Source organism: Suricata suricatta, chromosome 10, assembly GCF_006229205.1.
Source record: "Suricata suricatta isolate VVHF042 chromosome 10, meerkat_22Aug2017_6uvM2_HiC, whole genome shotgun sequence".
NCBI classification, from domain to species: Eukaryota; Metazoa; Chordata; class Mammalia; order Carnivora; family Herpestidae; genus Suricata; species Suricata suricatta.
Genome location: NC_043709.1, coordinates 45,544,027 through 45,571,993, shown reverse-complemented (window position 1 = coordinate 45,571,993; position 27,967 = coordinate 45,544,027). Strand labels below are relative to the sequence as shown.

At 41.0% G+C, this 27,967-nt stretch overlaps 1 protein-coding gene across 1 annotated transcript in view; it reads left to right on the top strand.

Annotated features, from left to right (window-relative positions):
• Positions 1-27,967, top strand: part of MYRFL (myelin regulatory factor like) — a 120,986-nt gene that overhangs the window by 6,128 nt on the left and 86,891 nt on the right. The window contains exon 2 of the mRNA XM_029955454.1: positions 23,962-24,094. Coding sequence (XP_029811314.1) covers positions 23,962-24,094 — 133 coding nt within the window. The remainder of the gene's footprint in view (positions 1-23,961; positions 24,095-27,967) is intronic.

Sequence of the window (27,967 nt, the reverse complement as noted above, 5' to 3'; positions counted from 1 at the left end):
AGACACTGAGAATGGGAAGCAGAATGGGTTACATAGGCTAAGGTAATCAGTGAATCTTCTTAGGAGGTGATGTTTGAGCACATTGTCCACTAGCCATCATCCATCATCCATCAGAAGAGCATCCCAGGCAAAGGGAACACCAGTGTGAAGTCCCTGAGTTTGGCGTGGGCAGCTGGAGGTGGGGTAGGGTGAGGGTGTGCTGGAAGGAGCAGGGGACAGTGTTGATGGACAATGAGGAGGGTAGTAGGGGATGACATCAGAATTTGCATATTTGTTCTCAGTGTGATAGGAAACCCTTGAGAACAGGCAAGACTTGCAGATGGGTAGGATGTGGGGGATGAGAAGGCAGAAATGTCAAAGATGATGCCCAGGGGTTGGCCCCAGTAATTGCTGGATGTTGGTACAATGTACTCAGATGTGCAAGACTAGACAGAAGTGCAAGTGTGTGTATGTGTGTGTTTGTATGTATGTGGACACATGCACATATGAAATCAATAACTCATTAGTGGCACTTTAAGTTTTAGATACCTTTTAGACAAAAGAGAGGAAAATATGAGAAGGCAATTGGATGTTCGAATTTGGAACCCAAGGAAGGAATCAGGGCTATACATACCAGTTTGGGGGTCATCAGCATATGGTTGATATTTAAAACCCTAAGCCCTTCCTGAGAAGGGAGACAGACTAGACCTGGGAGACCCATGATAACATTTAGGGATGCAAGTGAGAATAACAAAGGGACATTAAATGAGGTAAGAGGAAACCTGTGGTGTTGAGCTAGGAAAAACCAGTGTTTCAAAGAGAACATAATCGTATGTTTTAAATGTTTCTGAAATGCCAGATAACTGAGCGTAGAGTGTGAGAAAGAAGGTTTAAGTGACTTGGACAAGTGGTTTCCATGTAGTGCAGGAAGAAAGCCCAATCCATGAGGCTGAAGAGACAACAGAAGGTGAATGGCTAAGATGGGTAATGTTTTTGAGAAGTTCTGTTGTGCCATGAGCCTAAGAATTAGGCTGAAGCCAGAGGGGATATAGAGGCAAGAGTTTTTTATAGTTTTGTTTTTTAAAGATGGGAGCTACTGGGGTGCCTGGGTGGCTCAGTCCATTAAGTATCCAACTTCGCCTCAGCTCATGACCTCACGGTTTGTGGGTTCAAGCCCCATGCCGGGGCCTGTGCTGACAGCTCAGAGCCTAGAACCTCGTTCGGATTCTGTGTCTCCCCCTCTCTCTGTCCCTCCCTGCTTGTACTATCTCTGTCTTTCTCAAAAATAAACATTAAAAAATTAAAAAAAAATAAAGATGAGTAATACAGAAGCATGGTCTGCCAATGGGAGTGATTGAGTGTAGAGGAATACATGCACGATGCAAAAGAGGGAGGGGGCATTAATTGTGGGAGAGGGACTTTGAGAAGGTGGCTGAAGATGGGAGCCAGAGCACCGGGAGACGCTTGCTCCTAGGTGGCTGCAATTCTTCCTGTCTCACAACAGGAGGAGAGGCGGAGCATCTGAACAGATGCAGGTGGTGTGGTAGATTCAGGGTGAGAACCCACGACAGATTCCTTCTGCTTTGCCTGGGAAGTTTGAGGTGTATTAGGAGGGAGCTGGTGGCTGCAGTGCGGTAGGGGACTATTTGAGGGCGTTAGAAGGGAGAATAAGTTATGACATTCTTTTCTTAGAGAGTATCTTAGTCTGCTAGGCCAACATAACAAATAACTGCAACTTTGGTGGCTTAAAACAACAGAAGTGTGTCCTCTCACAGTTCTGGAAGTCGGAAGTCCAAACATCTTTATCAAGATGTTGGCAAAGCTGTGGTACTTTGGAAGGCTCGAGGGGAGAATCTGCTGTATGTCTCTTCCCTAGTTTGTGGTGATGCTGACCCTCCTTGGCATTCCTTCACTTGTAGACTAATCGCTCCAATCTCAGCCTCCATCTTTACATCATCATTTTCTCTGTCAGCCTCTTCTCTTATCAAGACAGTCATCATTGGACTTAGAGCCCACTTTCATCCAGGATGATCTCATCTCGAGATCCTTAACTTAATTACCTCTACCAAGACTTTTTTTTTTTTTTCCAAAGTTCACATTCATAGGTCCTTCGTGGTCAGATATTTTCAACTCACTACAGAAAATAAAGAAGCAAATATGCCAGGAAACAGTAGGATTGCCGGTCACTGTTGTGTCCACTTGAGATTTGTGTTCAGTTACTTTAAGTGAGATCAGTCGGTACACTTGTATGATTTTCTGAGCAACATTCAGATGCTTAAGTGCAGGCTTGTGGTGGGTAAGGAATTGGGTTTTTACAAAACTGAAGTTTTCCCAGGTATGTCTCACAGGTGGAGAGAAGGGAAGAGAGTGACTAGTCTTTACAAGGGGCAATTAGAGTGATGGACCCTGGCATCTAAGCTGGGTAAGAAGGGAAGTGGGGGTCGCAGGGGTCGAGGAGGTGTGGAAAAGTGGTAATAAGGTTCATGAATAGGGGATCCCAGTGGGTGAAATGATTTGAGTAGAGGCATAAGTGTCAGTGAGTGGAAAGGATGAACTGGTCAGAGAATACAACACTTGGAAATGAGATTTCAGAGGTTGGTACAGTTACTAGTTTGATGCCAAGGTTTAGCAGAGTGCCAAGAGAGGAAGCATCTGAGGTGAGGTGGAGAAAAGGTAGTAGAAAATGTTGTGAGGAGTTTAAGAATTCCTCCCAGATATCATGTGAATATCTCCCATGGGCTGGGAAATATTGGGTGGATTGGGTTGAAGCCACCAGCAGTGATGGCAAGAGTGGTGTTGCAGAGAGGAAGAGAGGGAACCGACGGTGAATGTTCAATGAAAAAGGAATAGTGAGTGACCAAGAGGTTGCCAGATGCCACTACCAGGAAGTGGCCCGGTCATGTGGCATATGCTTCATTTGAAGAAGGGAGGAGGAAAGCTAATCTGGAAACAGCAGTGAAGAGCAAGAACACCTCCCACTTTCAGCCCCCAGAGACATGTGGGAGAACCTCTATTTGAGATGTTTTATAATTTTTTTCAAAGTTTATTTATTTTGAGAGGGAGAGACGGAGAGTAGTGGGGAGGAGAGACAGAAAGAGAAGGAGAATCCCAAGCAGGCTCTGCACTGACAGCTCAGAGCCTGGTGTGGGCCTAGATCTTATGAGACAGGAGATCGTGACCTGAGCCAAAATCAAGAGTCAGATTTAACAACTGAGCCCCCCAGGTGCCCCGAGATGTTCCAGCTCTTATTGCTAGACATTCAGGCTTGTTCTAGATTCTTAGCTGTGATACATAATACTGTGATGAAATTTCCTCTCAAACCCTTAGGTACTTACTTTGTATGAATCTCCTCAAAACAGACTTACTGCTGGGCCACCCCGGTAGCTCAGGTTAAGCGTCCATCGCCGGCTCAGGTCATGATCTCACGGTTCGTGAGATTGAACCCTGTGTCGGGCTCTGTGCTGACAGCTCAGAGCCTGGAGCCTGCTTCAGATTCTGTGTCTCCCTCTCTCTCTGCCTCTCCCCTGCTCACAGTCCATCTTTCTCTGTCTCAAAAATGAATATTAGAAAAAAAACCCAGAGTTACTGCCATATAGAATGTTTTCTTAAATTAGTTCTGTGGTAAGTATTGCCAAATTATCTGCCAGGAAGTGTTTTTAAAAATTAATCCATAGACTCACTATCACTGCTTCCTGATATTTTCATTTTTTGACTTAGAAAAGTTACTCCATGCCCAGCGTTCCTAACCTAGGATAAGATTCAGGGGGACTCAAAGCATCTGACAGAGTGGAAATAGGTATTTGTGTAGGCTCCTATGCTAGGGAAGGACTCCAGACATTTTATCAGATGCCCAGTGAGGTCAACGACTCAGAAGACGTGAGGAATCGCTGCACTGGTCTCAGGCTGTGGGCAGCTCCTCTTCCCTGCCCCTCCTCAAGGAGCCGGAGCCTGGAGCTGCCCATGGTAGAGAGGATGCCTTTTGAACTAGTAGAAGACCCTGGACTGGGGCATGTTTCAACAATCAATGTCTTGAAACATAGATTCTAATGAACATGTGGTTAAGAAATGGGAAAGGGAGGTTTGATGGCATGATGAAAAGCAGTGATAAATAACTGTTTCATCTCTATATTCTGAGTTGTAACTGTCTCAGAAAACACTTATGCCAAAATGATACTGTAACCCAAAAGGTAGTGATTTTTTTTTTTGACATTTAACATAGTATATTTTAGTTGTTGTTGTTGTTGTTGTTGTTGTTGGGGAGGGGCAGAGAGTGAATGCTTGAAAGTCTGCTCTCAGTTTCACTGGTGGGGATAGAAAACCAGGTGACTTCTCCCTGAGCAGTTGATGCGACCAGAGAAAGGTGATTATTTCCTCTGCACTCCTATCCCCCGGCTGTGCCAGGAGCTCTGAAGAGATGTTTCCAGTGGCCCAGTCAGCCAGGATGAAGCTCTTGGCAGTGGATCAACATTTGTTGATTGTGCCTAGCCTGCTTTTAAGAAGATTCTGGGAATACTTTACATTACAGGATACCTTAAAAGTTGATATAATAAAGCCCCTACAAGGGAAAGGCAAGGGAAATAATCTGGGGGGTGGGGTGCGGATAATAGCAAAATTCAGGTGTCAGTGGGTCAGTGAGGAGATTTAAATCTCTTCTCTTAACTCTATCCCTCCTTCCAGACATTCACTTCTCTTTCTCTTCTCTTTCATCACAAACTCTGAAAAAATACCCATTCTTTATTCTTTGCATCTCTTTTACTTTTCAGCCCACTTAAATCTGGCTTCTGCTCTGATTTGCCCTTCTGAAATTTCTAATTGCTAGATGCATTAAAACACCTCCTGCCCTCACCTTCCCAGCGTTGTCTCTGGGATGGGTCAGCATCCCCCTTGTTTCCTCAAGGGAGCTCTCTGCGGTTTCATTCCATGGCACCTTCACTCTGGTTCTCCTCCAGCCTCAGTTTCCTCTCAGGTGCTTTCAAAAGTTCGCCCCCTCCTTGTCTGGCCAAGAGTCCTGTCTCAGAAACTTTTATTTGAACAGCAAAAGCTTATCTTGAGTGGACATTCCAATGGGTCAGCATATATGTATCTCCCTGTTTTCCCAAATCAACACATTCAACGTGGAATTTGTTATCCTTTTCCTCCTTGATTTCAGTCTTGACTGTCTCCTGTGTTCCCTTCACTCTCCAACAAGATGTCCAGAACTAAAAACTGGGGTGTCACTCCTGATGTCTCCCCCTATACTCTATAGCTAATCATTTACCAAATTGTTGCTTCCACCCTAAGGTGAAATGTCTTACGGCTGCAACCCCCGCTTTGTTCAGATGCTTATCTCTTGAAAGAGATGTCCCTGTGCTGAGCACCTTCTACTTTACCATTGGCTCATGTGGATGCCATTGGTTAAACATTTCTGTTGAATCTCCATTGTCTGAGCTCAGTGTAATTGTCCCAATATAACATTCCAGGCACCCTTACACTGGGGACTCCCCCACACTGATAGCTATTGCAGGTGTTTGGTGTAAGTGGTTAAGAGCATGTTGCAGGGCCAGAGTTCTAACCTTGACTCTGAGTCTTGCTAGCCTTGTGATGTCGGTCAAGTTACTTACTCTCCCAGTGCCTCAGTTATGTATCTATAAAACCAGAGTATTACTAGTAACTCTCTACTAGTTATTGGCAATGTTAAATGATCCCATACACATGAGGCTCAGAACAGTAGCTGGATTACTGTATGCCTGTTATTACTATTATTATCTTCAGTATTGTTCTTACCCTTATCTATACACCAACTACACAGCGTTTCATGGTTTCTTGAATACATTCTTTTACTCTCTCTTTCATAACACCGGGTCTTTGACTGTGCCTTCTGCCCAGAATGTACTTTCCTACTTCTTTATCCAGCCAACTTCCTCAGGTAAAGTTAGAGGTAAAATTCTCCATGCTTCTAGAGCTCTTTTTCCATCCTTTGGATGTGCACCCTTTACATTAAAGTTTAAGTTGTGTGTTTATATGTCTGTTTCCCACAAAAGACAGTTTAAACATCTCCATGTGAGGATTTGCCTTTGGGTCGTTCACCTTTAGGGGCTCAATGTCTTGCATGGAACAGTTACTTAAAAAAAATGATGGTTGAATATGTGTTAAGTGAATGAGATTCTAGACCAGAATTTCTGGTGGACCAGAATGTGCTTATTGTATTATACATAGTTTCTCAGTTTGTGTTCATTTTCTCACAGATATTTGAATATCTGAACCAACTCTGGAAAAGAAGTTACAGCTTCTCGTCATGTAGATTACTCTTAGATCTGTGACCTACAGTAATGATCTTCCTCTAGTTATTGTAACTCTGTTTCCCTTAAAAACAACTATTAGTAGGGAGGCAATGAAGGTGGTGTGGTGATCAATAGAAAACATGGTAGAGATGCTGGCTGGGGACGGGCAGATTCAAAACCTTAGTCCCTTTATGACACGTTGAGGCTTTAACTCAAGCTAGGTCATGAGCTGAGAATCAGAATCAATACTTAGAAGTCAGTAGGAGGGGCCCTTGAGTGGCTCATTCAATTAAGCATCTGACTTGGGCTCCAGTCATGATTTCACAGTTCATGAGCTCAAGGCCTGCATCAGGTGAGCTCAAGCCCTGAGCCAGGATCTGCATTCTCTCTCCCTCTCTCTCTCTACATTGTGGGACTCTCTCCCTCTCTCTCTCTCCCCCTCTCTGCCCCTCAATTCCTCACATTCTCTTTCAAAAATAAATGAATAAATTAAATAAATAGATGTTAAGGGAATAAGTCACTAAGAGACGTTTAAAGTCAAATAGACAAGTATAAGTTGTAGTCTGGAGCAAAACTAAAGGTCCAAGCACCAGGAAACAGTCAAGGTAATGGCCTTGGGGGTGTGGCAATGATCTGATTACACATCTTCCCCACATTTTACAGGCCATCCACATCACCCCTGGAAAGTGAGCACCATTACACATCACACCCATTAACCTCAAACTCCTGACTCCAATGTGCGAGTGTGACGAGTGACATAGTGGTTACAGAACAGGCTTTGCATCCAGATTGTCCTGGGTTCAAATCCCACTTCTACTAAGGACTTACAATGCAATCTTGGCAAAAGACTGGGCCTCTCTGGGACTGTTTCCTCATCTATCAAGTAAAGTAGATATTATTTCATAGGAAAGGAGTGAGAATTGAGTAAGAGGGTATATGTGAAGTCCTTTGCATAGTGCCTGCCCCACAGTTATTGCTCAGCAAAGTGGCATTTTCAGTAATCCATAATTAAGGAAATGTTTGGTCTTTTAAAGGAGCCCCCTGTAGTGGCCTGTGTGATCGGGAAGAAAACCACTACCATTTAATGAACACTTGACTTTATGTTAGACATTGTGCTAAACTTTCAGCTGCATTAATTCTTAATTTGTACAACAAAATGAGCAAGGAGATAATGTTATTATTACTTTAGAGATTCAGAGAAGATTTATACCATGCCCAAAGGAGCACAGCTATTAGGTATCAGAGCTTGGAGTTGGACGGAACTTGTCTTTCTCTGAAGGGTTGGCTCCTGGTCACTGTGCATGGTGTCTTCTAGATAAGTTGTAAAGGAACATCTGTAGAGTTAGCTGTGGACATTATGCTCCTGTTCAAATAACTAGGATGTGTGTGTGTGTGTGTGTGTGTGTGTGACAATTTGCATGTAATTCCATCTTGCATCAAATTGTCCTGGAGTGTGAGGGACATTAGTGCCTTCTGGCATTTTTTCTGGCAAAGCCCAGCTCAGAGAAGGTGTTAGTAGTAAAAGGACAATAGTTTATGTTTATGGAGTAGGCAGCTACAGAAATTCAAAAGATAAAGCCACCAATAAGAATGCAAAGATATAAGAACACTGACAATGGCCTACAGTACTGCTCGGTGCAAACTGAAAATCTGTAGAGAGAATTTAGGCAGCTGGGTTGCTTAGAAGTGTTGTAGAAAATATTAACTCTCCTGGGCTTTTTGGAACTCTGAGTCAGGACAGATAGTCCAGTGAGATGATACCCCAATATTTGATACCCTGATGTTAGCAACATATGAAGCAGTTATCATGTATAGCCATATGGGGTCATGTGTTCCAAGGAGAACATTGTATGATTTAATAGTTGGAAATGGTGTCACTCCCATAGGGTTAAAGTGACCAATATCCTCAAATATTAGGAGCCTAGAAATATGCTTCTTATGACTTTATGGCTGTGGACGATGGCATAGGCCTTGGTTAAGGCAGACTTGGGTTTGAATCCTGGTTCCTCTCCTTCTTAGTTGTGTGACCTTGGGCCAATTACTCAACATTTTAAAATTTCAGTTTTTTTCTACCTGTAGAATGGGTATAATAATATCTGTTTCTTAGGGTTGTGAGGAATAATGATCAAATAAGTGATAGTTATTGATTTTATTATAGCATTTGCAAGTGTGAAGGAATGAAATTTCTTTTTTCTTTTCTTTGCTTTCCTTTTCTGTCCTTTCTTTTCCCTCCCTCCCTCCCTCCCTCCCTCCCTCCCTCCTTCCTTCCTTCCTTCCTTCCTTCCTTCCTTCCTTCCTTCCTTCCTTCCTTCCTTTCTTTCTTTTGAAACAAGAATGAATACAGGCTACACACACACACACACACACACACACACACACACACACACACTTTTTTTTTTCCAAAGAAACACTCCTGTCTCCAGGGAGTTATTACAACTTTTACATGTTCACATTAATTCCTGAGCCTTTATAATCATAAAATCCATTTATAGCCCTTAGTTGCCAAGCAACATAGGACAAAGTACTGAGTATTTCCTTTCATTGCAAAAGGTTCAGCTTTTTCATATTGGTCTTGAAATCAACATTTTTCAGAAAAGACAGAACAGTGAAAATACTGTATTTCCAAGGTTTCATGAGCATTCCTTGTTTGTGGATAGTATCGAAACTGAAAGGAATATATAGTTATTATTGTCCTCTTCTTGAATAGCCTAAAGCATTTTGTGCTAGGTTTACCATCCATTTTTAAGAAATTCTGAAGACGGGAGACTGCAAATTTAGTTTAAGGAGAGAACTTGCCTCATGTAACCTGTGTTCTGAGATGTTCTCACTGCAGGAGAACTGGATCTTTGATCTGTCAGTGTCTGTCCAGAAAGTCTGGGTGGTGTAAAATTCATATGAAAAGTGTTATCTGTTGACCTTGGTAACTGCTGGCCTCAAACAGGTCATTCAACCAGGCATTGGCAGGGTTTGGAAAAGCTAGCTTTGAGGTACATAGCTGAACTAAATTTTCTTCTTTGAAAGGAATTAATGCCCTTAGTTGTTTCTGTTGGTTTTGCCCATGGAGAATCAGTAAGTAAGGTCAGAAATCCAGAAAGAGGGGCACCAGGGTGGCTCAGTCAGTTAAGTATCTGACATCGACTCAGGTCATGATCTTGCTGCTTGTCAGTTCAAGCCCCATATTAGGCTCTATGCTGACAGCTCAGAGCCTGGAGCCTGATTCAGGTTCTGTGTCTCCCTCTCTCTCTTTCCCTCCCCCACTCATGCTCTGCCTGTCTCTCTTAAAAATAGGTAAACATTGGGGGAGGGGGGAAAAGAGGTGGTGGTGATGGAGGAGAGCACTTGTGGGGAAGAGCACTGGGTGTTGTATGGAAACTAATTTGACAATAAACTACTTAAAAAAATAGGTAAACATTAAAAAAAATAAAACAAAAGAAACCCTAAAAGAATTGAAAGAGTACATACTATTTAACATCCTATAAAGTACCCCAGTACAACTTATATTTTTAAAAGCTCATAAAAGCATGCATAGAAACAGTTTTTAACTTCACACAGCTATTTCTCTATTTGTGTATATTACAACAACACAGAAGCAGATTAGAGTATCTCAGTGGAAATTTTACTCTATTTTCCCCATATGTATTCTACACATGCAGTGGGATTCTATGGATACAAAGAATAGAAGCAATGAACCTCTTTTCTTTCTCCCCTTGTTGGGTTAGGCAAGCTTGTTGCTTTGAAGCAAATCTGTTGTCCCATATGATGTATTATATGCAGGAGGAGGCAGAAAGGACACCTACAAACTATTTCTTATCAATTTTACAAGGTAAGAGCTAGCCAAGTCTCTTCTGCTAAGAGTAAATGCACTTTGGGATGACATGCGAGTGTAAAAGAGTAAGATATAGCTGTTAGCATGACTAGGCTAATTCCAGTTGACCAGTGGAAGAGCACTTTAAAATCTATTATCCACACATCTCAAGAAGTGTTGCGTCTTAAGAAGCATTTGGAGAACTTCCATTTCTTCTTTTTATCTGCATGGGGATAAGACCAAGCCAGTAATCTGCTCCTCTGCCCTGGGAGCAGCAGGCTCCTGTGTGAGAATCTGAATTGACCTTTCACAGTAGTGACATGTCAGGGTGACAAGCTGTGCTCAGGACTTGGTCTTCCCTTTGCTGGCTGTTTATGGAAATGTTGGGGAAAAAAAAAGTCCATACTCGGTCACCAATTTTTACATTTTCTTATTTTGCCAGCTCCTTCCTTACCCATCTTCAAATTTTTCTTCTCGCCCTTCCATTTGTATTATGCTTGTGGATAACAGAGTTTGACATTTTACAACCTTTTTCCATTTCTGCCACTCATTGGTCCCTCTTGCAACCCTGAGAGGAAGACATTTTACAGATGAACAAAACGGAGCCTTAAAGAAGTTGAAAGATGTGTCTAAAACCACACTGGTAAGTGCCAGTGGTTGTGGCAAAATCGTTGTCTTCTTATTCCAAGTCCAATGCTCTCTCCATCTTCATACCACTTTGCTTTGCCAAAGGAAAAAGAGGTAACACTTGCCATGGCTCATTGGCTTCCATAGTCTAGGGTAGGTGTCAGACAAATACTTCAGTAAACTTAGCAGGTCTTTGGAAAAAGCTCCTCCCTTTTAACCTCCTCTTGCTTACGGAACCCCCGTTACCATGTTGATGTCCCACAAACTGGCCACTGGCTACCCCTCTGCACCTACTCTCCACAGCGTGGCCAGCAAGTCCCTGTCATGTGGGCCTTCACTTAACCCCCTGCTATGATGAAACTGATCTGCCCTGACTTCAGCAATTGGTGTATTGTTATGAGTCCTGTATTTGGAGGTTGGGGGCAAAGAGCAGAAAAGGAATAGGAAGGGAATGAACATTTATTATGTGCTGAGCACTAGTAGTATAACAATGACACTTGTTAAAGCCTAGTAAGGATGACTTTATTCAAGGGAAGGAGTGTCACAACAGGTGTAGTGACTGAGGTGATGGAATTCTGCAGTGGGGGAGAGAGACTGAGCTCAACCCCACATGGGTACAGCCAAGGAGCAGGGTAAGGGGGCTTCTGGCTTGACCAACCTAACAGGATTCTTGCTGAAAGCAAACTAAGGTGGCCAGAATCTCCTGGAGCAAGATGGGGGATAAGGAACCTGATTAGATAGCAAGGGCGATCAGATATGGAGGATAGAGGTTCCGATTTGTCAGGATATTTGCTAAAATTGTACAATACAGACAGAAACATAAAAGTAGGCCTTGTTGAAAAGTTCAGGGGGGCCTGAGTAGAGTTTGATCTAGGAGTCAGTCTGACAGCAGTGGGCTCACACATCACATTTAGTCTGTGAACAATGCTCTAAAGTGTTAAAACTCATCTTTTTTCCCTCCCCTTTCCCTCCTCCCCGTCCCCCCAAGGTAAGGAAACAGGACCAGAGGGCTCAGTAGAAGTGGAATTGGCCCCATGTCGACCTGATTGCAGTTTTCCAAATCTCATGCTTTCCTTGCCTGCAGGTTACATGGGGCTGTCTCCTTCTGAATGCCCTAGTTTGCCTTGTTCAGCTGGATAATTGCTGTGCACTCTTGACATCTCCACTTTGGCATCATTCCCCAAGGGCTCCTGTGTATTCCATAGTACTTTGCACTTCACCTCTAAAAGCGTGTATTGCCTTTTTCTGTGTCTCTCTCCTATGGACAACTAGAAGGAAGGAACTATGTCTCAGTCATTCCTTTAGCCTCAGCAGTGTGGATTGGCACATATTTGTCAAACCAATCAATAAATACTTCAGTCTTGACCTCGTTCCAAGTCTGCTGGGCTTCCTCCCTTATTTCTCCTACCCCAGAAAATATGAGCCCTCATCCTACGCTTGGCTGAAGGCTCAGCCCTCAAATGCTCTGAGGGGCTGTCCCCTCCCTATCTGCCTGGCTTGGCAGGAGGAAGGCATTGCTGAGGCAGGACAGACACGCCTGAAAGCCACAAGGTGGTCAGTTTCCGTGTCACGTTTTTCTGAATTTGTGCTATGCAAGATCTGCCCACTGGGGGCATCGATTTCATATGCAACACTGTCCGTTCCAGAGGAGCCAAGCCATCTGCAAAGCCTGTGGGTGGATGTCCCCACTTGAGCTGGCTTTCCTGGGGGATGTCTTCCTTTTCATCTTTTTCCTTTTTCTTCTTCCTCCTTTTTGGCCCCTGGCAAAATTAGACCAAACCAGAACAATAATGCTTCAAAATCTTCAACATAAAATAAATGGGATTCCTTGATGTGTTCCTATACCATTTAAAAGAAAGGTTTCAGCTTCTGTTTCCCAAATGTATCTTCCACAGTTAAAAATTAATATTGGTTAACATGCAGTTGATTGTGTTTTATTTATTCCTGTATATATTAACATTATATATTATATGTTATTGAAGAGAAAATGGACAAAGCATAAAAGTTAAATCCTCATGTTGAAGGGCTGGGAGGAAGTTCAGCTGTAAGGTTTCAAAACTCCTTGAAAAATGGATTCTCAGACCCCCAGAAAGCCCAGAGGATCTTGCTTAATTTATATTTCACATCACTAATTTGAGAGGAAAAGAAGTGTGAACTTGATAATCAGCTAATGAAGACGTTGAAATACTTTCATGAAAATTGAGGTCACGTGATGCAATAGAGTGACCATTTTCACCTCCTACTTAAATCCCTTGCAAATGTTTAGATTATTCACTGAGAACCTATGCAAATCACCACAAGGGCAGCTCTCCAAAGGTGTTGAGCCAATCAGCAATCATTGTACACTGAGTGGCTCCCGAGTTTATGAAAAAGCAAACTGGACACATTAATCTGGAATTGGAATAATGTTAGTGCTGAAAGCTGTACAGGCAGACACTATCAGCCGCCTTCCCAGTAGTGGTCCAGCCACCTTATTTTCTGCAGGCAGAAGCTTAATTTCTTTAGAGAGAAGGAGAGTCCTTGACTGAGGAAGGGTAGGCTCTAATGTAATTGATTTAAACCAATTATCACAATCTCAAGTTCCTCTTCTCTCTTCCCTTGTCTTCATAATTCAGCAGCTGTAATTCTTTTTTGCAACCTTCTCCCATCATCCTCTTTTAAAGGGTAAATTCCTCTACTTGCTGAAGCATTTAGCAATATTAATAATAACTTGATGTGTCCTTTACATTTTATTAGGAATGTTATTATTTTTATTAGTTTTTGAGTGGTTTGTTCCAACCCTATTTTCCTTCATTCTTTTGCATGATTTTGCAGAAAGCAAGGTTGTTCAAGAACACATTCATTATGATATAGTAGAAAACACCTGAGTCTGTGCAAGAATAATTGTGTTATTGCAGCTTGAACAAGTTACTTAAGCTGGCTAAGAATATTGGCCCTTCTGAAAAATGAGGATAATAATACACTTATTTGATAAAATAAAATTATTATGAGGATTAAATGAGAAAGAAATGTAAAATTGTTAGCATATTATCAGTACCTAAAAAGTGCTCAACAAATTTACCAAGTATTATTATTATTATTATTCTCCATTGACCATCTCTCATGTGGCTCATCTTGTGATTCTTTCCCACCCCATTGGATCACCCTTAGACACCCTATTTGTTAACATGCCTCTGAAATTGTGGGGCCCAGGTTATCATGGGTGGACCTGTGCACTGAGGAACAGGGGTCTCACCATGCTACCTACATCTGTACTCAGTGATTTTATTTGTATAATTCAACATTAGCTTGTCTTCCCAATACTTCCTCATGATGGCTCAACAAAAGGACCTTTGTCTATATCACCTATTCACTCATAGGCCAAGTTTCCCCATCTCCTATTTACATAATTTAAAAAGTCAATGTAGAGCTGAATGCTTAACCTGCTACATGTCATCTCGTCAGAGTTAGCCATCAACCCAGTCAGCTAAGATTCGACTTGACTCTTTCAAAACATACTGTGCCCTGCCTACCTCCTTCAGGCCATCTGCATACGGGGCCAGTTTGCCTTCTTTATACTTCTAAAAATCACAAATGCCATTATTGACAAAGATGTGAACAGAGTCATTTGGTACTGAATTTTAGAATTTTTCTCTCGGTTGGCATTGTGGGGTACAGTTCTCCCAGGTATAATAAGTTTTCCTAATGCTAATGTAATTTCCTCTACCTTTCTCCATCTTAGCTATACATATAATCATCTTTTTATATATAACATCTATATTACCAGTTGGGAAGAGATGTGCTCACCCTTGTACAACCTGGCTCTATAACCATCTTTGACTGCCCCTCCCCACATTGGATTGCAACATGGTATCTCCCACGTATCTCCGTGGGCCTGACTTACACACTATGTCGGTGCTGCCTGTGTTTTTTCTGTGCCCCTCCCTTACCTTGAGGGTAAGATTGAATGCTGCTCACTACTGTATCCTCAGGGCTTAGCATATACACACTTCATTAAATATTCATTAAGTGGTGAATGAATTAAGAATTTGGTAAGTGTCTAGTTGAAGTCAAGATACACATTTCCATGGAGAGTCTCCTAATCTGCCAGTCTCAGAAGGCTGACCAGGCAAGGACATGAAGTTCATCTGCCTGGCTAGTTTTTAGTGGGTACATGCACACTCCTCAATGTCTTCTGCTGTTCTTGAGTCTGGCAGCCCAGTTTTTAGTGATCCTTTCTAGAATTCTGCATCTGTGACAGTTCTGGAAACCCTGTGTGGGCGTTGCCAACCTGTTACACAATGTGCTTGAACTATTTATTTACTCAAGTTGAATAAAGGTTAATTTTTATTTTATCTTTTGATTATTGGGCACATAAATTTCAGGTGATTCATATCATGTTAAAGTCCGGACAGTCTTTTAATTTGGTCGCATTTCCAACAATGGGTAAGTTCACTCTGGTTAAAAGAACTGATTAGTTTCTTCCTGGATCAATATAGGACTTCCCGTACAAGGAGAACTGGGGAAACTCCCAAGATTCCAGGTCATTAGGTGGAGTTTTTCTTGGGAGCAGTGCCCTGCTGTTCCCCTCTGTCTCTGAGTGCAAAAACAGGATGATATGACATGCCTCCTAGCAGATGAAATCCCCGTGCTCCTTCTCAGGCTCCACTCAACTCTCATATTTCTTACCTCAAAGCACCAGCACAACCTCCCACCCAACCACCAAAACTAGACAAGGCTAGATTAGAGAATTACCTAGCTTCTTTCCAATCAGTCACAAAGTCCAGTAGGCTTCCCCTCTCAAATACTACTCACATCCAGTGGTGTGCTGGTGAACATTCATCAACCAACTTTTTGGGGAAAGAATTCCCAATTTGTAGTGTTTATCAGTTTCCATGGTGTAAATCCTCCCTCGTGGCCCACTGGAAGTTGCTAACGTGACACAGTAAATATGGAGTTGGGAACAGATGTGCACACCCTTGTACCAGCTGGCTCTAGTGCACCTGCACTCTTCCACCTCCCCGACCCCCCGCCCCGCCCGCCGCTGCTGTACAGAGTTTCAGGGCATTCAAGACCCCAGGATCTAGCTCTGCTGACAATTCTAGCCTGATGGACCCCTATTTCTGGAAGCTTTTCCTGGCACCATTTTGCTCTTGTTGGGTCATTTAGGTGACCCATATGCCCTGTGTACATCTCCATTGTCATATCACAGTGCTGTGGTATGTGTTTATGTCAGTCCTGCTCACTAATCTGCGAACTTGTTGAGCACAGAAACTGATAGTACTGACAAAGGGTAGTAGTTTTTGAGCTTGGAACTATGCTAAGCATATTAAATGCATTATTTCATTTTAATCTCTGGGCAGCTGGCTGGCTCAGTTGGTTGAGCATCTGATAGTTGATTTTGGCTCAGGTCATAATTTCATGGTTTGTGGGTTTGAGACTTGCGTCATGCTCTATGCTGACAGTTTAGAGCCTGCTTGGGATTTTCTCTCTCCCTCTCTGCCCTACTGTGCTCTTGTTCCATTTCTCTCTCTCTCAAAATAAATAACCATGAAAGAAAATTTAATCTTTAGAACAACTCTATGAGGTAGATGCTCTTATTATCCTCATTTTATAGGTAAAGAAGTTGAGGCACAGAGAGGCTAGATTATTTGCCCAAGGTTGCACAATTGGTTACATAAATCTATAGCTAGATTTGATCCCAGGCCTGATTGTAGAACCAGGACCCTTAACTACTCAGGCCTCCTTGTCTTTGTGTCTCTAGCACTTGGGACTCTGACTGGTCCATCGCAGGTATGTTGAGTAATTTAATGAGGGAAGGCTCATGATGACAATATCCCTGACTAGTCTAGCTCAGCTTTAGTACAGCCTCCCAACAGCAAGAAACTGTAAATCTGATCCCGTTCCCCCTCTGATGAAAATGTTTCAATGTCTCCACAACTTTCAAGATAAATTCCTTACCTTGGTACCTATGAACCTTCATGATCTGGTGTCTGCTAGTTTCTCTAGATACACCTTCCACTATTCATAATCACATTTATTCATTCAAATTTTATTACTTATCCAACAGGTGCAATATTTTTGAAAAGCTAGGCCGAACAAGGTTCCAGCCCTGATTCAAGGATGTGTAGGAAAGAGGAAGTTTCTCCCCTAGAGAGGCTTAGAGCTCAGTGTGGAAAGAGGCAGTCACATATCACACAACTACAGTGGTTGGAACAGAAGTGCATTCAGCTTTCACTGGGGTCCGCAAGAAGCATTGCTCTCAGTCTCAGACCTGTTCTTCACCTGGCTCTGGCCTTACTATTGGCATATTTCCACAGGAGTCCTGCTGCTGATTTTATAAATTCATTTGCACATGCTCTTTTATGTTCTTAGAATTTTTCTTAATAACCACCTACTTATCTTTAGAAATTCCTCTCAAGTGTCATCTACAAGGAGTCCTTCCCCTCCTCCATCCCAACAGGCCTAGTTGAAAGGTCCTATAGTATTCATGTCTACAACCACCCTAACGCTTAACATGTGCAGCTCTAGGTGGTTTTCTTGTCCCTCTCACTGGATTGTGAACTCATCTCTGACTTTATTCCCGGATACAAAGTAGACACTAAGTACATATTGAATTAATGAATGAAACAGTGAATTGATGATTGGAAATAATCATCTTTTCTCATCTAACTCTGCATTGGCTATGGCTCTAGAACTCCATATTAGATTTGAAATCCAGCTTTATTTTCAAGACAAAATATCCTTAGCAAATCATAGAAGGACAGTATTTGGTTTCCCCTCCTCTCCCCCATCTTCTCTTCTTCTACTCTTCCTCCTTCTTTTTTGAAATATTCATTAACATTTCTGCTCAAATTTCTCATGAACACTGGTATATCACAGGGAAACTATGTTTAAATCCAAAGGGCAATCATTTAGGGGGATCCTCACTGTCGCTTTTTAGAATCTTTTAAAAACCTAGGGACCCCTGGGTGGCTCAGTTGGTTAAGTGCTCAATTCTTGATTTCAGTTCAGGACATGATCTCATGATTCATGAGATCAAGTTCTGCCTCGGGCTTTGGGCTGAGCGTGGAGCCTGCTTAGGATTCTCTCTCTCTCTCTCTCTCTCTCTCTCTCTCTCTCTCTCTCTCTCTCTCTCTCTCCCCCCCTCTGTCTCTCTCCCTCTCTGTCTCTCTTCCCCACTTGTGTGCTCTCTCTCTCTCTCTAAACCCTCTCCAAAAATCTTTTAAAAACCTAGAGTTGTTGTAATAGACCAATGTTGTCATCTCTGCTGTTGTCTGAGTATTCTGGGTGGTGATGCTGCAGGACAAAAGGTGGAAGAGTCAACAGAGGAAGGAACAGGTGGCATATGGGTTGAGGAAAGTGATGTGGGAAGGGAGCCTATCAGATGGTAACAGGAAAGGACTGATGGGTGGTGGATGGGCAGGTGGATGGAGGAAGCAAGATAAATGAAAGTGCACCCTACTCACACCTTTGGAGAACCATTATTTACTCAAAGGTAGATGTATGTCCATTAAAAAGTCCTGTGTATTCAGCTTGGACTTGTCTGTGCTACTCCCTAGTGGACTGATCCCCTAATTATGTGTTTTTTTCCTGTCTGCCCAAGGTCAAGGGGTAGCAGAACAGGTAACCATGTGGTAGCTATTGCTGTGCCTAGAAGGAGAGGCAGAGACCTAGGGGCTTTCTTTCTGAGAGCAATAAAGGGGGCAGTTCTCTGGCACTCCCAGGAGGCCTGGGCAGCTTCTCCTGTTCTGAGCAAGATGGTGACAGCCACAAAAGACAAATGTAGAAAAGGGTGGAATCCAAGCTTGATACCGAGCCTCCCTGACAGGAGGTGGGCTGTCTAACAATGCCATCTCTGCAGGCTTGGGTGTAATAAATAAGTGTTTAAGACATTTATAGCAAAGTGATTATTTTTTAAAGCATGAGATTTATTTTAACAGTCATTTAAGAGTTTCCCTGTGTGCGTGTAAAGCCTTCTGAAAACAATTTTATCTGACACTATGGATTTATCTTGTTGAGTAATTTCCTTTGAGTCAGAAAGGCACAGATGTGATTTTGGAGTCCTAGAAAAAGTTGGCTACTGCAGGGATCAGCTCTTATTCATTAAGGTATTCAGACATGCCACATCGGGCAGGTCCTGGGAGCAATGAACCATCTCCTATTTCTGCCTGGGGATGCAGGTAGGGGAGCATAGGTGATATAAGGCAAGAGATACATCGGTCAGGTCTTAGCATCTGTTGGCCACCTCCAATTTTTGCCTGGGGCATTTGGTGTGTGTGTGTGTGTGTGTGTGTGTGTGTGTGTGTGTGCACTGTATGAAGCAGATGAGACATCAGCAGGGGCTTCAGTGGGAAATTAAACAGATTCTTCCCTCCATCTGTTTCTCTTAGCAATCGGCTTGACCAAAGCCCAGTGAAGTAGTAGAAGCAAGTCAGTCCTGTCTCAGTATGGAGCATGGGATGGGGTGGTGATGGTGGGGAGGGCAGTGGGCACATACTCAGGAATCAGGGCATCCTGCTTGGTTTCCCTGCATGTCACTTACTAGCAGTGAGACCCTGGGTGAGCTAGTTACCTGTGTAACTACTTTGCCTTCTCTGTAAACTGGAAACATTAATGTCTACCTTCTAGGGCTCTTATGAGGAATAATGAATCAGGTAAAGTGGTTCTCTTTGGCTTGACTCAGAATCACAAATCCAAACTACCTCTGAATATCTCTGGACAGCTGTGATAGCACTGAACTTCATCTCACTTCTGTTCTTATCCCTTTATAGTGCTTTCCCACAAAGCAACCAGAACAACCTTCTCCTTTTTTCCTATTTGTTTGTTTATTCGTTTATTTTTTGTGGATTCCACACTTGGGTGAAATCATATGGTATGTATCTTTCTCAGTCTGACTTATTTCACTTAGCATAGCACCTGCTAGGTCCATCTATGCTGCCACCAATAGTGCAATCACATCCTTTTTTTATGGTCGTGTAATATTTCATTGTAGATATCTACCACATCATCTTTATCCATTAGTTTATTGATAGACACTTAGGTTGCTTCCATATCTTGGCTCTTGTAAATAATACTGCAGTAAACATAGGGATGCATGCATCTTCTCTCTTATTTTAATGTTTATTTTTGAGAGAGAGAGAGAGAGAAAGAGAGAGAGCGCAAGCAATCGGGGGCGGGGGTGCAAAGACAGAGGGGACTGAGGATCCAAAGTGGGCTTTGCACTGATGTGGAGAGTCCAATGGGGGGCTTGAACTCAAAAACTGAAAGATCATGACTTGAGCCGAAGTTGGACATTGAACTGACTGAGCCACACAGGCTCCCCTATAACTTTTCAGATCAGTGTTTTTATTTTCTTTGGGTAAATAACCAGTAGTGGAATTGCTAGATCACATGGTATTTCCATTTTTATTTTTTTGAGGACCCTCCATACTGTTTTGTCACAATGGCTATAGGGAGGAACTTTTAAAGATGTTAAGCATATCGTATCACTTTCAAAAGGCTTTGCCTCGCTCTGACCACCTCCCCTAGCCCCTTCCTTGTGCTCCTGTGCTTTAGCTGCCCCTGGAATTGTTTCTCAAACTGCCCCTGTGCTCTTGCCCTTCCTGTACTCCTCTGCCTTACATGCTCTGCCCTCAGTCTTCGCATGGCTGGCTCTTTTCTGAGAAAGCCCTCCCAGTTAAAAGGACCTCTTTCCCCTGCAGCCAATCAGATCACTCTGTTTCATTTTTTTGTGAAAATATCCTGTTTACTTATTGTTGCTTATATGTCACATCTGTCCTTCCCCTCCCCCATTGGTGCCTCCTTTCCTTCCTTTAGCATTCAGACCCTCTGAGAGAATGTGTCTTTTTCCCTCCTCTTTTGTGTCCCCAGAACCTTGTACAGTGCTTGGCATGTAGTTGGCTTGGCAGGTGCTTTTTTTTTTTTTTTTTTTTTTAGAAGAGCGCAAGCAGGGGAGGGGCAGAGAGAGGGAGAGAGAGGGGGACAGAGAATCTGAGGCGGGCTCTGAGCGAGCCAACTCACCAACCATGAGATCATGACCTGAGCTGAACTCAGACATTCAACCATTCAATTGACTTAGCCACCCTGGTGCCCTGGCCGATGCTTAATAAATATTAGTTGAATCAGTGATAGGATGAATGTGTCTTACCCTGCTCATCTCCATCCTGTTCTTTCTTTAACATCTCACTGAAGACTAAACTCCAGTATGCACTATGATGTCATTTCTGACCATCACAACATTAAAGAGTATCTTCTATCTATTTCCCTCCTAAGTTTATGTCACTGAAAAAAGTGGGTGATCTCTCTTCTCTTTCTTCCTCTCTCTCTTCCAACTATCTCTGGCATCCATCAATTTTTCCCATTTGGGAGGTAGGTGCTCAGGATTTAAAAAATTTTATTCTAATGGACAAAGTAGCAAGTCAAAAGCTAAGCATATAAGGGTCCTCCTGTCATTAGTGCTGTGACCTGAATGGAAGGGTCCCTTACCCCTGGAAGAATACAAGGACATGGATTATATGGGGGATACTGGTGTGGGGGCTAGACGGTTGATGTGTTGTATTTTTAAATTGTGCCTGGAAAAAAACCCCATGAAGTTAATAATTGGTGAATATAAGTGAAGGGCACAAGTGAGTTCCTATAGCTTCTCTTTTAGGTTTGAAATTATTTCAGAATAAAATATTAAAAATTATTTCCCTCCCAGAAAATGTACAAAGTGAAATTTATCAATCTTTTCATAATTTTTGGCTTTCATGCCATGCTTGGAAAAACCTTTATCTTAAAATCATAAGAATATACTTTTTAATATTTTAACCTTTATTTATTTTTGAGAGAGAGATTGACAGACTGCGAGCAGGGGAGAGGCACAGAGAGAGGGAGACACAGACTCTGAAACAGGCTGTAGGCTTCAAGGTGTCAGCACAGAGCCTGATACGGGGCTCAACCCATGAACTGTGAGGTCATGACCTGAGCTGAAAGTCTGACACTTAACTGACCAAGCCACTCAGGTGCCACAGTATCACAAGAATATTATCTCACATTTTCTTTCTCGAATTTTATTTATTTATGTTGAAAATTTTGCTTTATCTGGAATTTTGCTGTGGAAATAGGAAAATAATCCATATTTTACCCTTCACATGTCTAACCAATGTTCCCCCAAACTTTTAATGAATAATCAACCTTTTCTTACTGCTGTCAAAGGATTTGTTTACTGTGTACTTAAAGTCCTAATATATTACATGTATATGTGATATTTCTTGATATATCCTGGATATATCCCACATCCTTTGATGTGTCCTTGCATTCATTTCTCAATATTTATTTACTTCCTCCTCCATAATTTTTCGGATGACTTTTAACTATTTATTCTTCTAGAACAATTTCAGAGCACTTCAATTTGGGGATTAATTTCAGACAACACACAAACCAGTTCAAAGGGGTTAATAGGGTATACGCAAGAGTTTGTCATGTAATTGGAGTAAAAGTTGAGTAACCAAGCTTTAGTAAGGATTAAAAAATTAAGAAGAACCTGGTCTAATTTGATGGAGATATTTAGACTATTATTCTACTTTGCCTAATAATTATATGAATCTCAATCATCAGCTTTAAAGTCTAGTTTAGGGCTCCCTGGGTGGCTCAGTCAGTTAACTGTCTGACTCTTGATTTTGACTCAGGTCTTGACCTCAGGGTTTGTGATATTGAGCCCTGTGTTGGACTCTGCATTGATGGCAAAAGCCTGCTTGGGATTTCTCTCTCTCTCTCTCTCTCTCTCTCTCTCTCTCTCTCTCTCTCTCCTCTCTCTCTCTCTCTTTCTCAGTCCCTCCCTCATTCATACTCTCTCTCAAAATTAATAAATAAACATTTAAAAAAATAATGAAGTCTAGTTCAAATTCTTATGAGAAATAATTGAATTGGTCACTGGCCAACCAATGGATTGATTCTTCCTGATTCAGGTGCCTATAGAGGTTGTGTTACAAATATGGCTGCTGGAGACTATTTTCACAAGGGGAGATTTCTCAGAAAATGAATATATGGGCTTGGCAGACATTATAAATAATGTCTGATAAAAATTTTATGATACTGAGTCCTTTACTTTAAGATGAATGTCTTTCCATTTATTCAAATCTCTTCCTATGAGCCCTCATAGAGTTTTTTTTTAAATATTGTTCCCAAATACATGTTTAGGTATGTTATACTTTTTGTCATTTTGAATAAAATCTTCATTATATCAGAATAGTTAATTGGTTATTTTTTGTATGTAAGAAAGTAATTATTTTTTGTATTTACTTTTAATCAACTACTCTATTGAGTTTTCTGGTTATTTTGGTTTTTTTTCAATTTTTTAAATGTTTTATTTATTTTTGAGACAGAGAGAGACAGAGCATGAGAGGGGGAAGGGCAGAGAGAGAGGGAGACACAATATCCGAAGCAGGCTCCAGGCTCTGAGCTGTCAGCACAGAGCCCGACGCGGGGCTCGAACCCACGAACGTGAGACCATGACCTGAGCCGAAGTCAGAGGCTTAACCAACTGAGCCACCCAGGCGCCTCTATTTTCTGGTTATTTTGAATTGACAATTTTTTCTTCTAAGTTTGCTAGGTACAGAGTCATATTATCTACAACTTTTTTGTTTCTTTGTTATATATTCCTATGTTTTATATTCTTTTAAATTCTAACATCTTTATTATGATCAGAAAGAAACCAGTAAGTTATTTTCACTTTTTTAAACCAAGGAAGAGGAGAGAAATATTGTGTTACATTTTGTGAAGTCTAATAAAAATGTGAAGCAAGATACTGAACTTCTTGTTGAGCTTAACTGGAAATAATCTGCCCAACTACCCCACCTTCTTCCCTCCCTCCCTCCCTCCCTTCTTGCCTTCCTTCCTTTCCTGCCTTCCTTCCTTCCTTCCTTCCTTCCTTTATTCCATTCATCATCCGTCCATCTATCATCCATCCATATGTGTATGCACCCATCCCATAAATCTTTATTGCTGCTTTTTTTATACCATAGATGCTTATGGCTACTATAAGAAGGACAACATTTCTGCTTTTAAAGACTTTAGTTGAAGAAACAAACACAAAGGTGGGCAATTATAATATTGTATAAGGCAAAGCTCAGGTGTTAATGGAAGCAAATAAAAAGGGCACCTACACCAGCCTTAGGCAGGCAGGGAAGGAGAGTAAATCTAAAAAGATTTCTAAGGAAATATTTGAATGGAAGAAGGATCACACTCTCAATAAATGTATTATGCCATTTAGTTGCTTTAAAATTCTTGGGTGTAGTCATGTCAATATTTTTAGCTGTCAGCCATTGTGAAATCTTCATGAATCTCAAGATTTGCAATTTGTCTTTGCAGCTCACGGGGCCAGTGACAGTCTGGGGAACCTGGCACTAGACACAAGTCTGCTGGAGGAATTCTTGGGCAATGATTTCGATCTGGGTGACTTGTAAGTAATGAAAGTGCTCTCCATTTAATGTTTTAAAAGTTATGAGATAGTTAAGTGAGTTAGGAAGTATTCTCTCCTCTACTGTTTTCCAGAAGGGCATGGATGGAGTGATATTATTTCTTCTATAAATCTTTGGCGGTTTTCATTGAGTGAGATCAGCTGGGCCTGGAGTTTTCTTTATAGGAAGGTTCTCCCTTTCCAGCTCAATGTCTTTAATAGATACGGGGCTATTCAGGTTACCTACTGGTAGTTGTCATCTTAGGCAGTTTATGTGTTGCAGCGAATTTACTGATTTCATCTAAGTTGTCAAATTCACTGGCATAAAGTTATTCATCATATTTCCTTATTTTACTTTGAATGTCTAGCAAAGTAGTGATGATCCTTTTGATGTTCTTGACATTAGCAATTTGTGTCTTTTTATTCTTGATCCACCTGGCAAGAGGGTCATCAGTTTTCTAACCCTTTAAAGATCCAGCGTTTAGTTAAATTTATATTCCTAATCGTTTTTCTGTTTTGTATTTCATTGATTTCTGCTCTTATATTCTGTTATTAACATAGCTACTTCAGCCTTCTTTTATTTGTAATTTACATACAGTAATATTAAATTTCTATCCTGTATATAGTTTTGACAAGTTCAGAGAGTCGTAGAACTGCTATCATGATCAGCACCAATAATAGCTCCCTCACCTGAAACATTTCCCTGATGCTTCATAAGGGAAACTTATCACCCACCCCGAGACCCTAGTGACCACTGATCTGTTCACTGTCCCTATAGTTTTGCTTTTCTGAAATGTCACATAAATGAAACCTATGGTATATGACATTTTTTAGTCTGGCTTCTTTCACTAAGCATAAAGTCTTTGATCAATAGCTCATGCCTTTTTATTGCTGAGAAAGACTCTATTGAATGTTTATAATACATTTTGTTTATCCACTTACCCATTCAAGGACATTTGGATTACTTCCAGTTTTTGGCAATTATGAATAGCTTCTTTAACTATTAGTGCACAGGTTTTTATGTGGTCAAGAGTTTTCTTTTTTAAAATGTGTATTTATTTCTGAGAGAGAGAGAGAGAGAGAGAGACAGACAGAGACAGAGACAAAGACAGAGTGCAAGTGGGGGAGGGGCCGAGAGAGAGGGAGACACAGAATCTGAAGCAGGCTCCAGGCTGTGAGCTGTCAGCACAGAGCCCGATGCGCGGCTCAAACTCACTAGCTGTGAGATCATGCCCTGAGCCAAAGTCAGACACTTAACTGACCAAGCCCCCCAGGTGCCCCAAGAATTTAAATTTCTATACGGTAATATTTAGAATAAAGACTCCTGGGTTGTATTTTAAGTGTAAGCTTAACTTTATAGAAATTGCCAAATTTTCTAGAGCAATTATACCATTTGCCATTATTGCCTGAAGTATATGAGACATCCAATTGCTTCTCTTTATTGCTAGTTCTTGGTATTATCAGTTTAGAATTTTTAAATTATAGCCATTCTGTAATAAAAAGCCATTCTATAGTGGTATCTCATTATGTTCATTGTATTTTAACTTGCATTTTCAAATGACTAATGATGTTGAATATAATTTCAGGTACTTGTTTGCTATTTATACCTTTTCTTTGGTGAAGTGTCTGTTCACATTTTATGCCTGTTGAAGTTTTCTTACCTTTGAGTTTAGAGAATTGTTTAAATATTATAGATATAAGAACTTTGTTGGATATATGATTTGTGAATATCTTCTCCCAGTCTGTAACTTTTCATTCTTTTAACAGTATCTTTCCCAAAAAAAAAATTTAAGATTTTTATAATGTCCAGTTTATCCAAGTTTTCCTACATAGTTTATACTTTATAGCTAAGCAATATACATATTGCCTACTCCAAGTTCCCCCAAATTTTCTTCTATTTCCTTCTAAAAGTTTTAGAGTTTTACATTTTACTTTGAAGGCTATGATCCATTTTTTAGTTAATATTTGTGTAAAGTTTGAGATAGAAATTGAGATTAATTTCCTTGTGTGTCGATGTCCAATTATTCCAGATTTATTTGTTGAATAACCATTCTCCATTGAATTACTTTTAGTAAAAAATCAGTATTTTTTATCTAGTAAAAAATCAAATGACTGTATTTGTGTAGATCTATATCTAGACAAATATTCTGTTCCATTGGTCTATGTGCCTATCATTTTGTCAATACTACACAATCCTTACAGGACATATTTTCTGGCTAGAAATTTCCGCCCTTTTCAGCCCTGAGAAACAGAATAGAAACAGAGAAGGGAGAGGGAGAAGATGCGAAAAAAACCAAATCTCTGTCACACAGTGAAGCTAAATGAGACGTAAGATGAGGCAGGGGAATATAGGATATGACTAATAGATAATTTCTATTTTTGAGGAGCTCCTGGGTGGCTCAGTCGGTTAAGCCTCCGACTTCAGCTCAGGTCAGATCTCACGTTCGTGGGTTCGAGCCCTGCGTCAGGCTCTGTGCTGACAGCTAGCTCAGAGCCTGGAGCCTGCTTCGGGTTCTGTGCCTCCTTCTCTCTCTGCCCTTCCCCCTCTCATGCTCTTTCTCTCTCTGTATCAAAAATAAATAAAACATTTTTAAAAAATTAAAAAAATATATAATATCTATTTTTTAAATAAATGCCTTTTCATTGGCAAATATCCTCTCCTAATGTTTATTTTTGAGAAAGACAGAGAGAAACAGAGACAGAGCACGAGTAGGGGAGGGGCAGAGAGAGAGAGGGAGACATAGAATCCAAAGCAGACTCCAGGCTCTGTGGTCAGCACAGAGCCTGCCATGGGACTTGAGCCTGCGGACCGCAAGATCATGACTTGAGCCGAAGTTGGGCACTTAACCCAACTGAGTCACCCAGGTGCTCCAGGGAATTTATAATTTTAAGGGGTATATTTTCTGGCTAGTTGTGCACATAAAAATCTCCCTACCGCCACTTTTCAGCCCTAAGAGAATAGAAACAGATGAGGAAAAGGAAGAAGATGAGAAACAAAACAAAATTCTGAATACTATCTTGATTATTGTGTTTTTATTATAAGTCTTGAAATCATATAGTGCAAGTGCTGTAAATCTGTCCTTTTCAAAATTATTTTGGCTATTCTAGTTCCTTTGATTTCTCATGTAAATATTAGAATTATCTTGTTGGTATCTGTGCAGTTCTGCTGGGATTTTGATTAGGATTGTATTAAGTTCAGAGAAACGTATATGCAGAAAGCTGATATCTTAACAGAATTTGAATATTCCAATCCATCAACAATGTGTATTTCTCTCCTTTTAGTTAGGCCTTTTAAAAAAAAATTTCTTTCATCAGTGTTTTATAGATTTCAGGATGTAAATCCTGCACATATTTTTTTAGATTTATGTCTATATATTTCATGTTTCTCTTAGAGGTATTGTAATTAATAGTTTTTTCCCTCAAAGTTTTAGGCTCCAATTATTCATTGCCAACATATAAAATTAATATTGATATTTATGTATTGGTTGGGTCCACCAATCTTAATGAAGTCATTTATTAGTTCTAAGATCTTTTTTTAATAGATTTTTGGGGATTTTCTATGTTTACAATGTCATCTGCCAATTGGGACAGTTGTATGTCCCAAACTCTATGCCTTTAGATACTTTTTTTTTTTTTTTGCCTTATTGAACTGGGTAGGACTTTGGGTATAATGTTGAATAGAGAAATAGAGACAGCAATGTACTTGCCCTGTCCCTGATCTAAGAGGACCATTATTTAGTATCAAGTATGATACAATGCTTTTTTCCCTTTCAAATGTTTATTTATTTATTTTGAGAGAGAAAGAGAGAGAGAGAGAGAGAGAGAGAGAACAGGGAAGGGGCAGAGAGAGAAAGGGAGAGAGAGAATCCCAAGTAA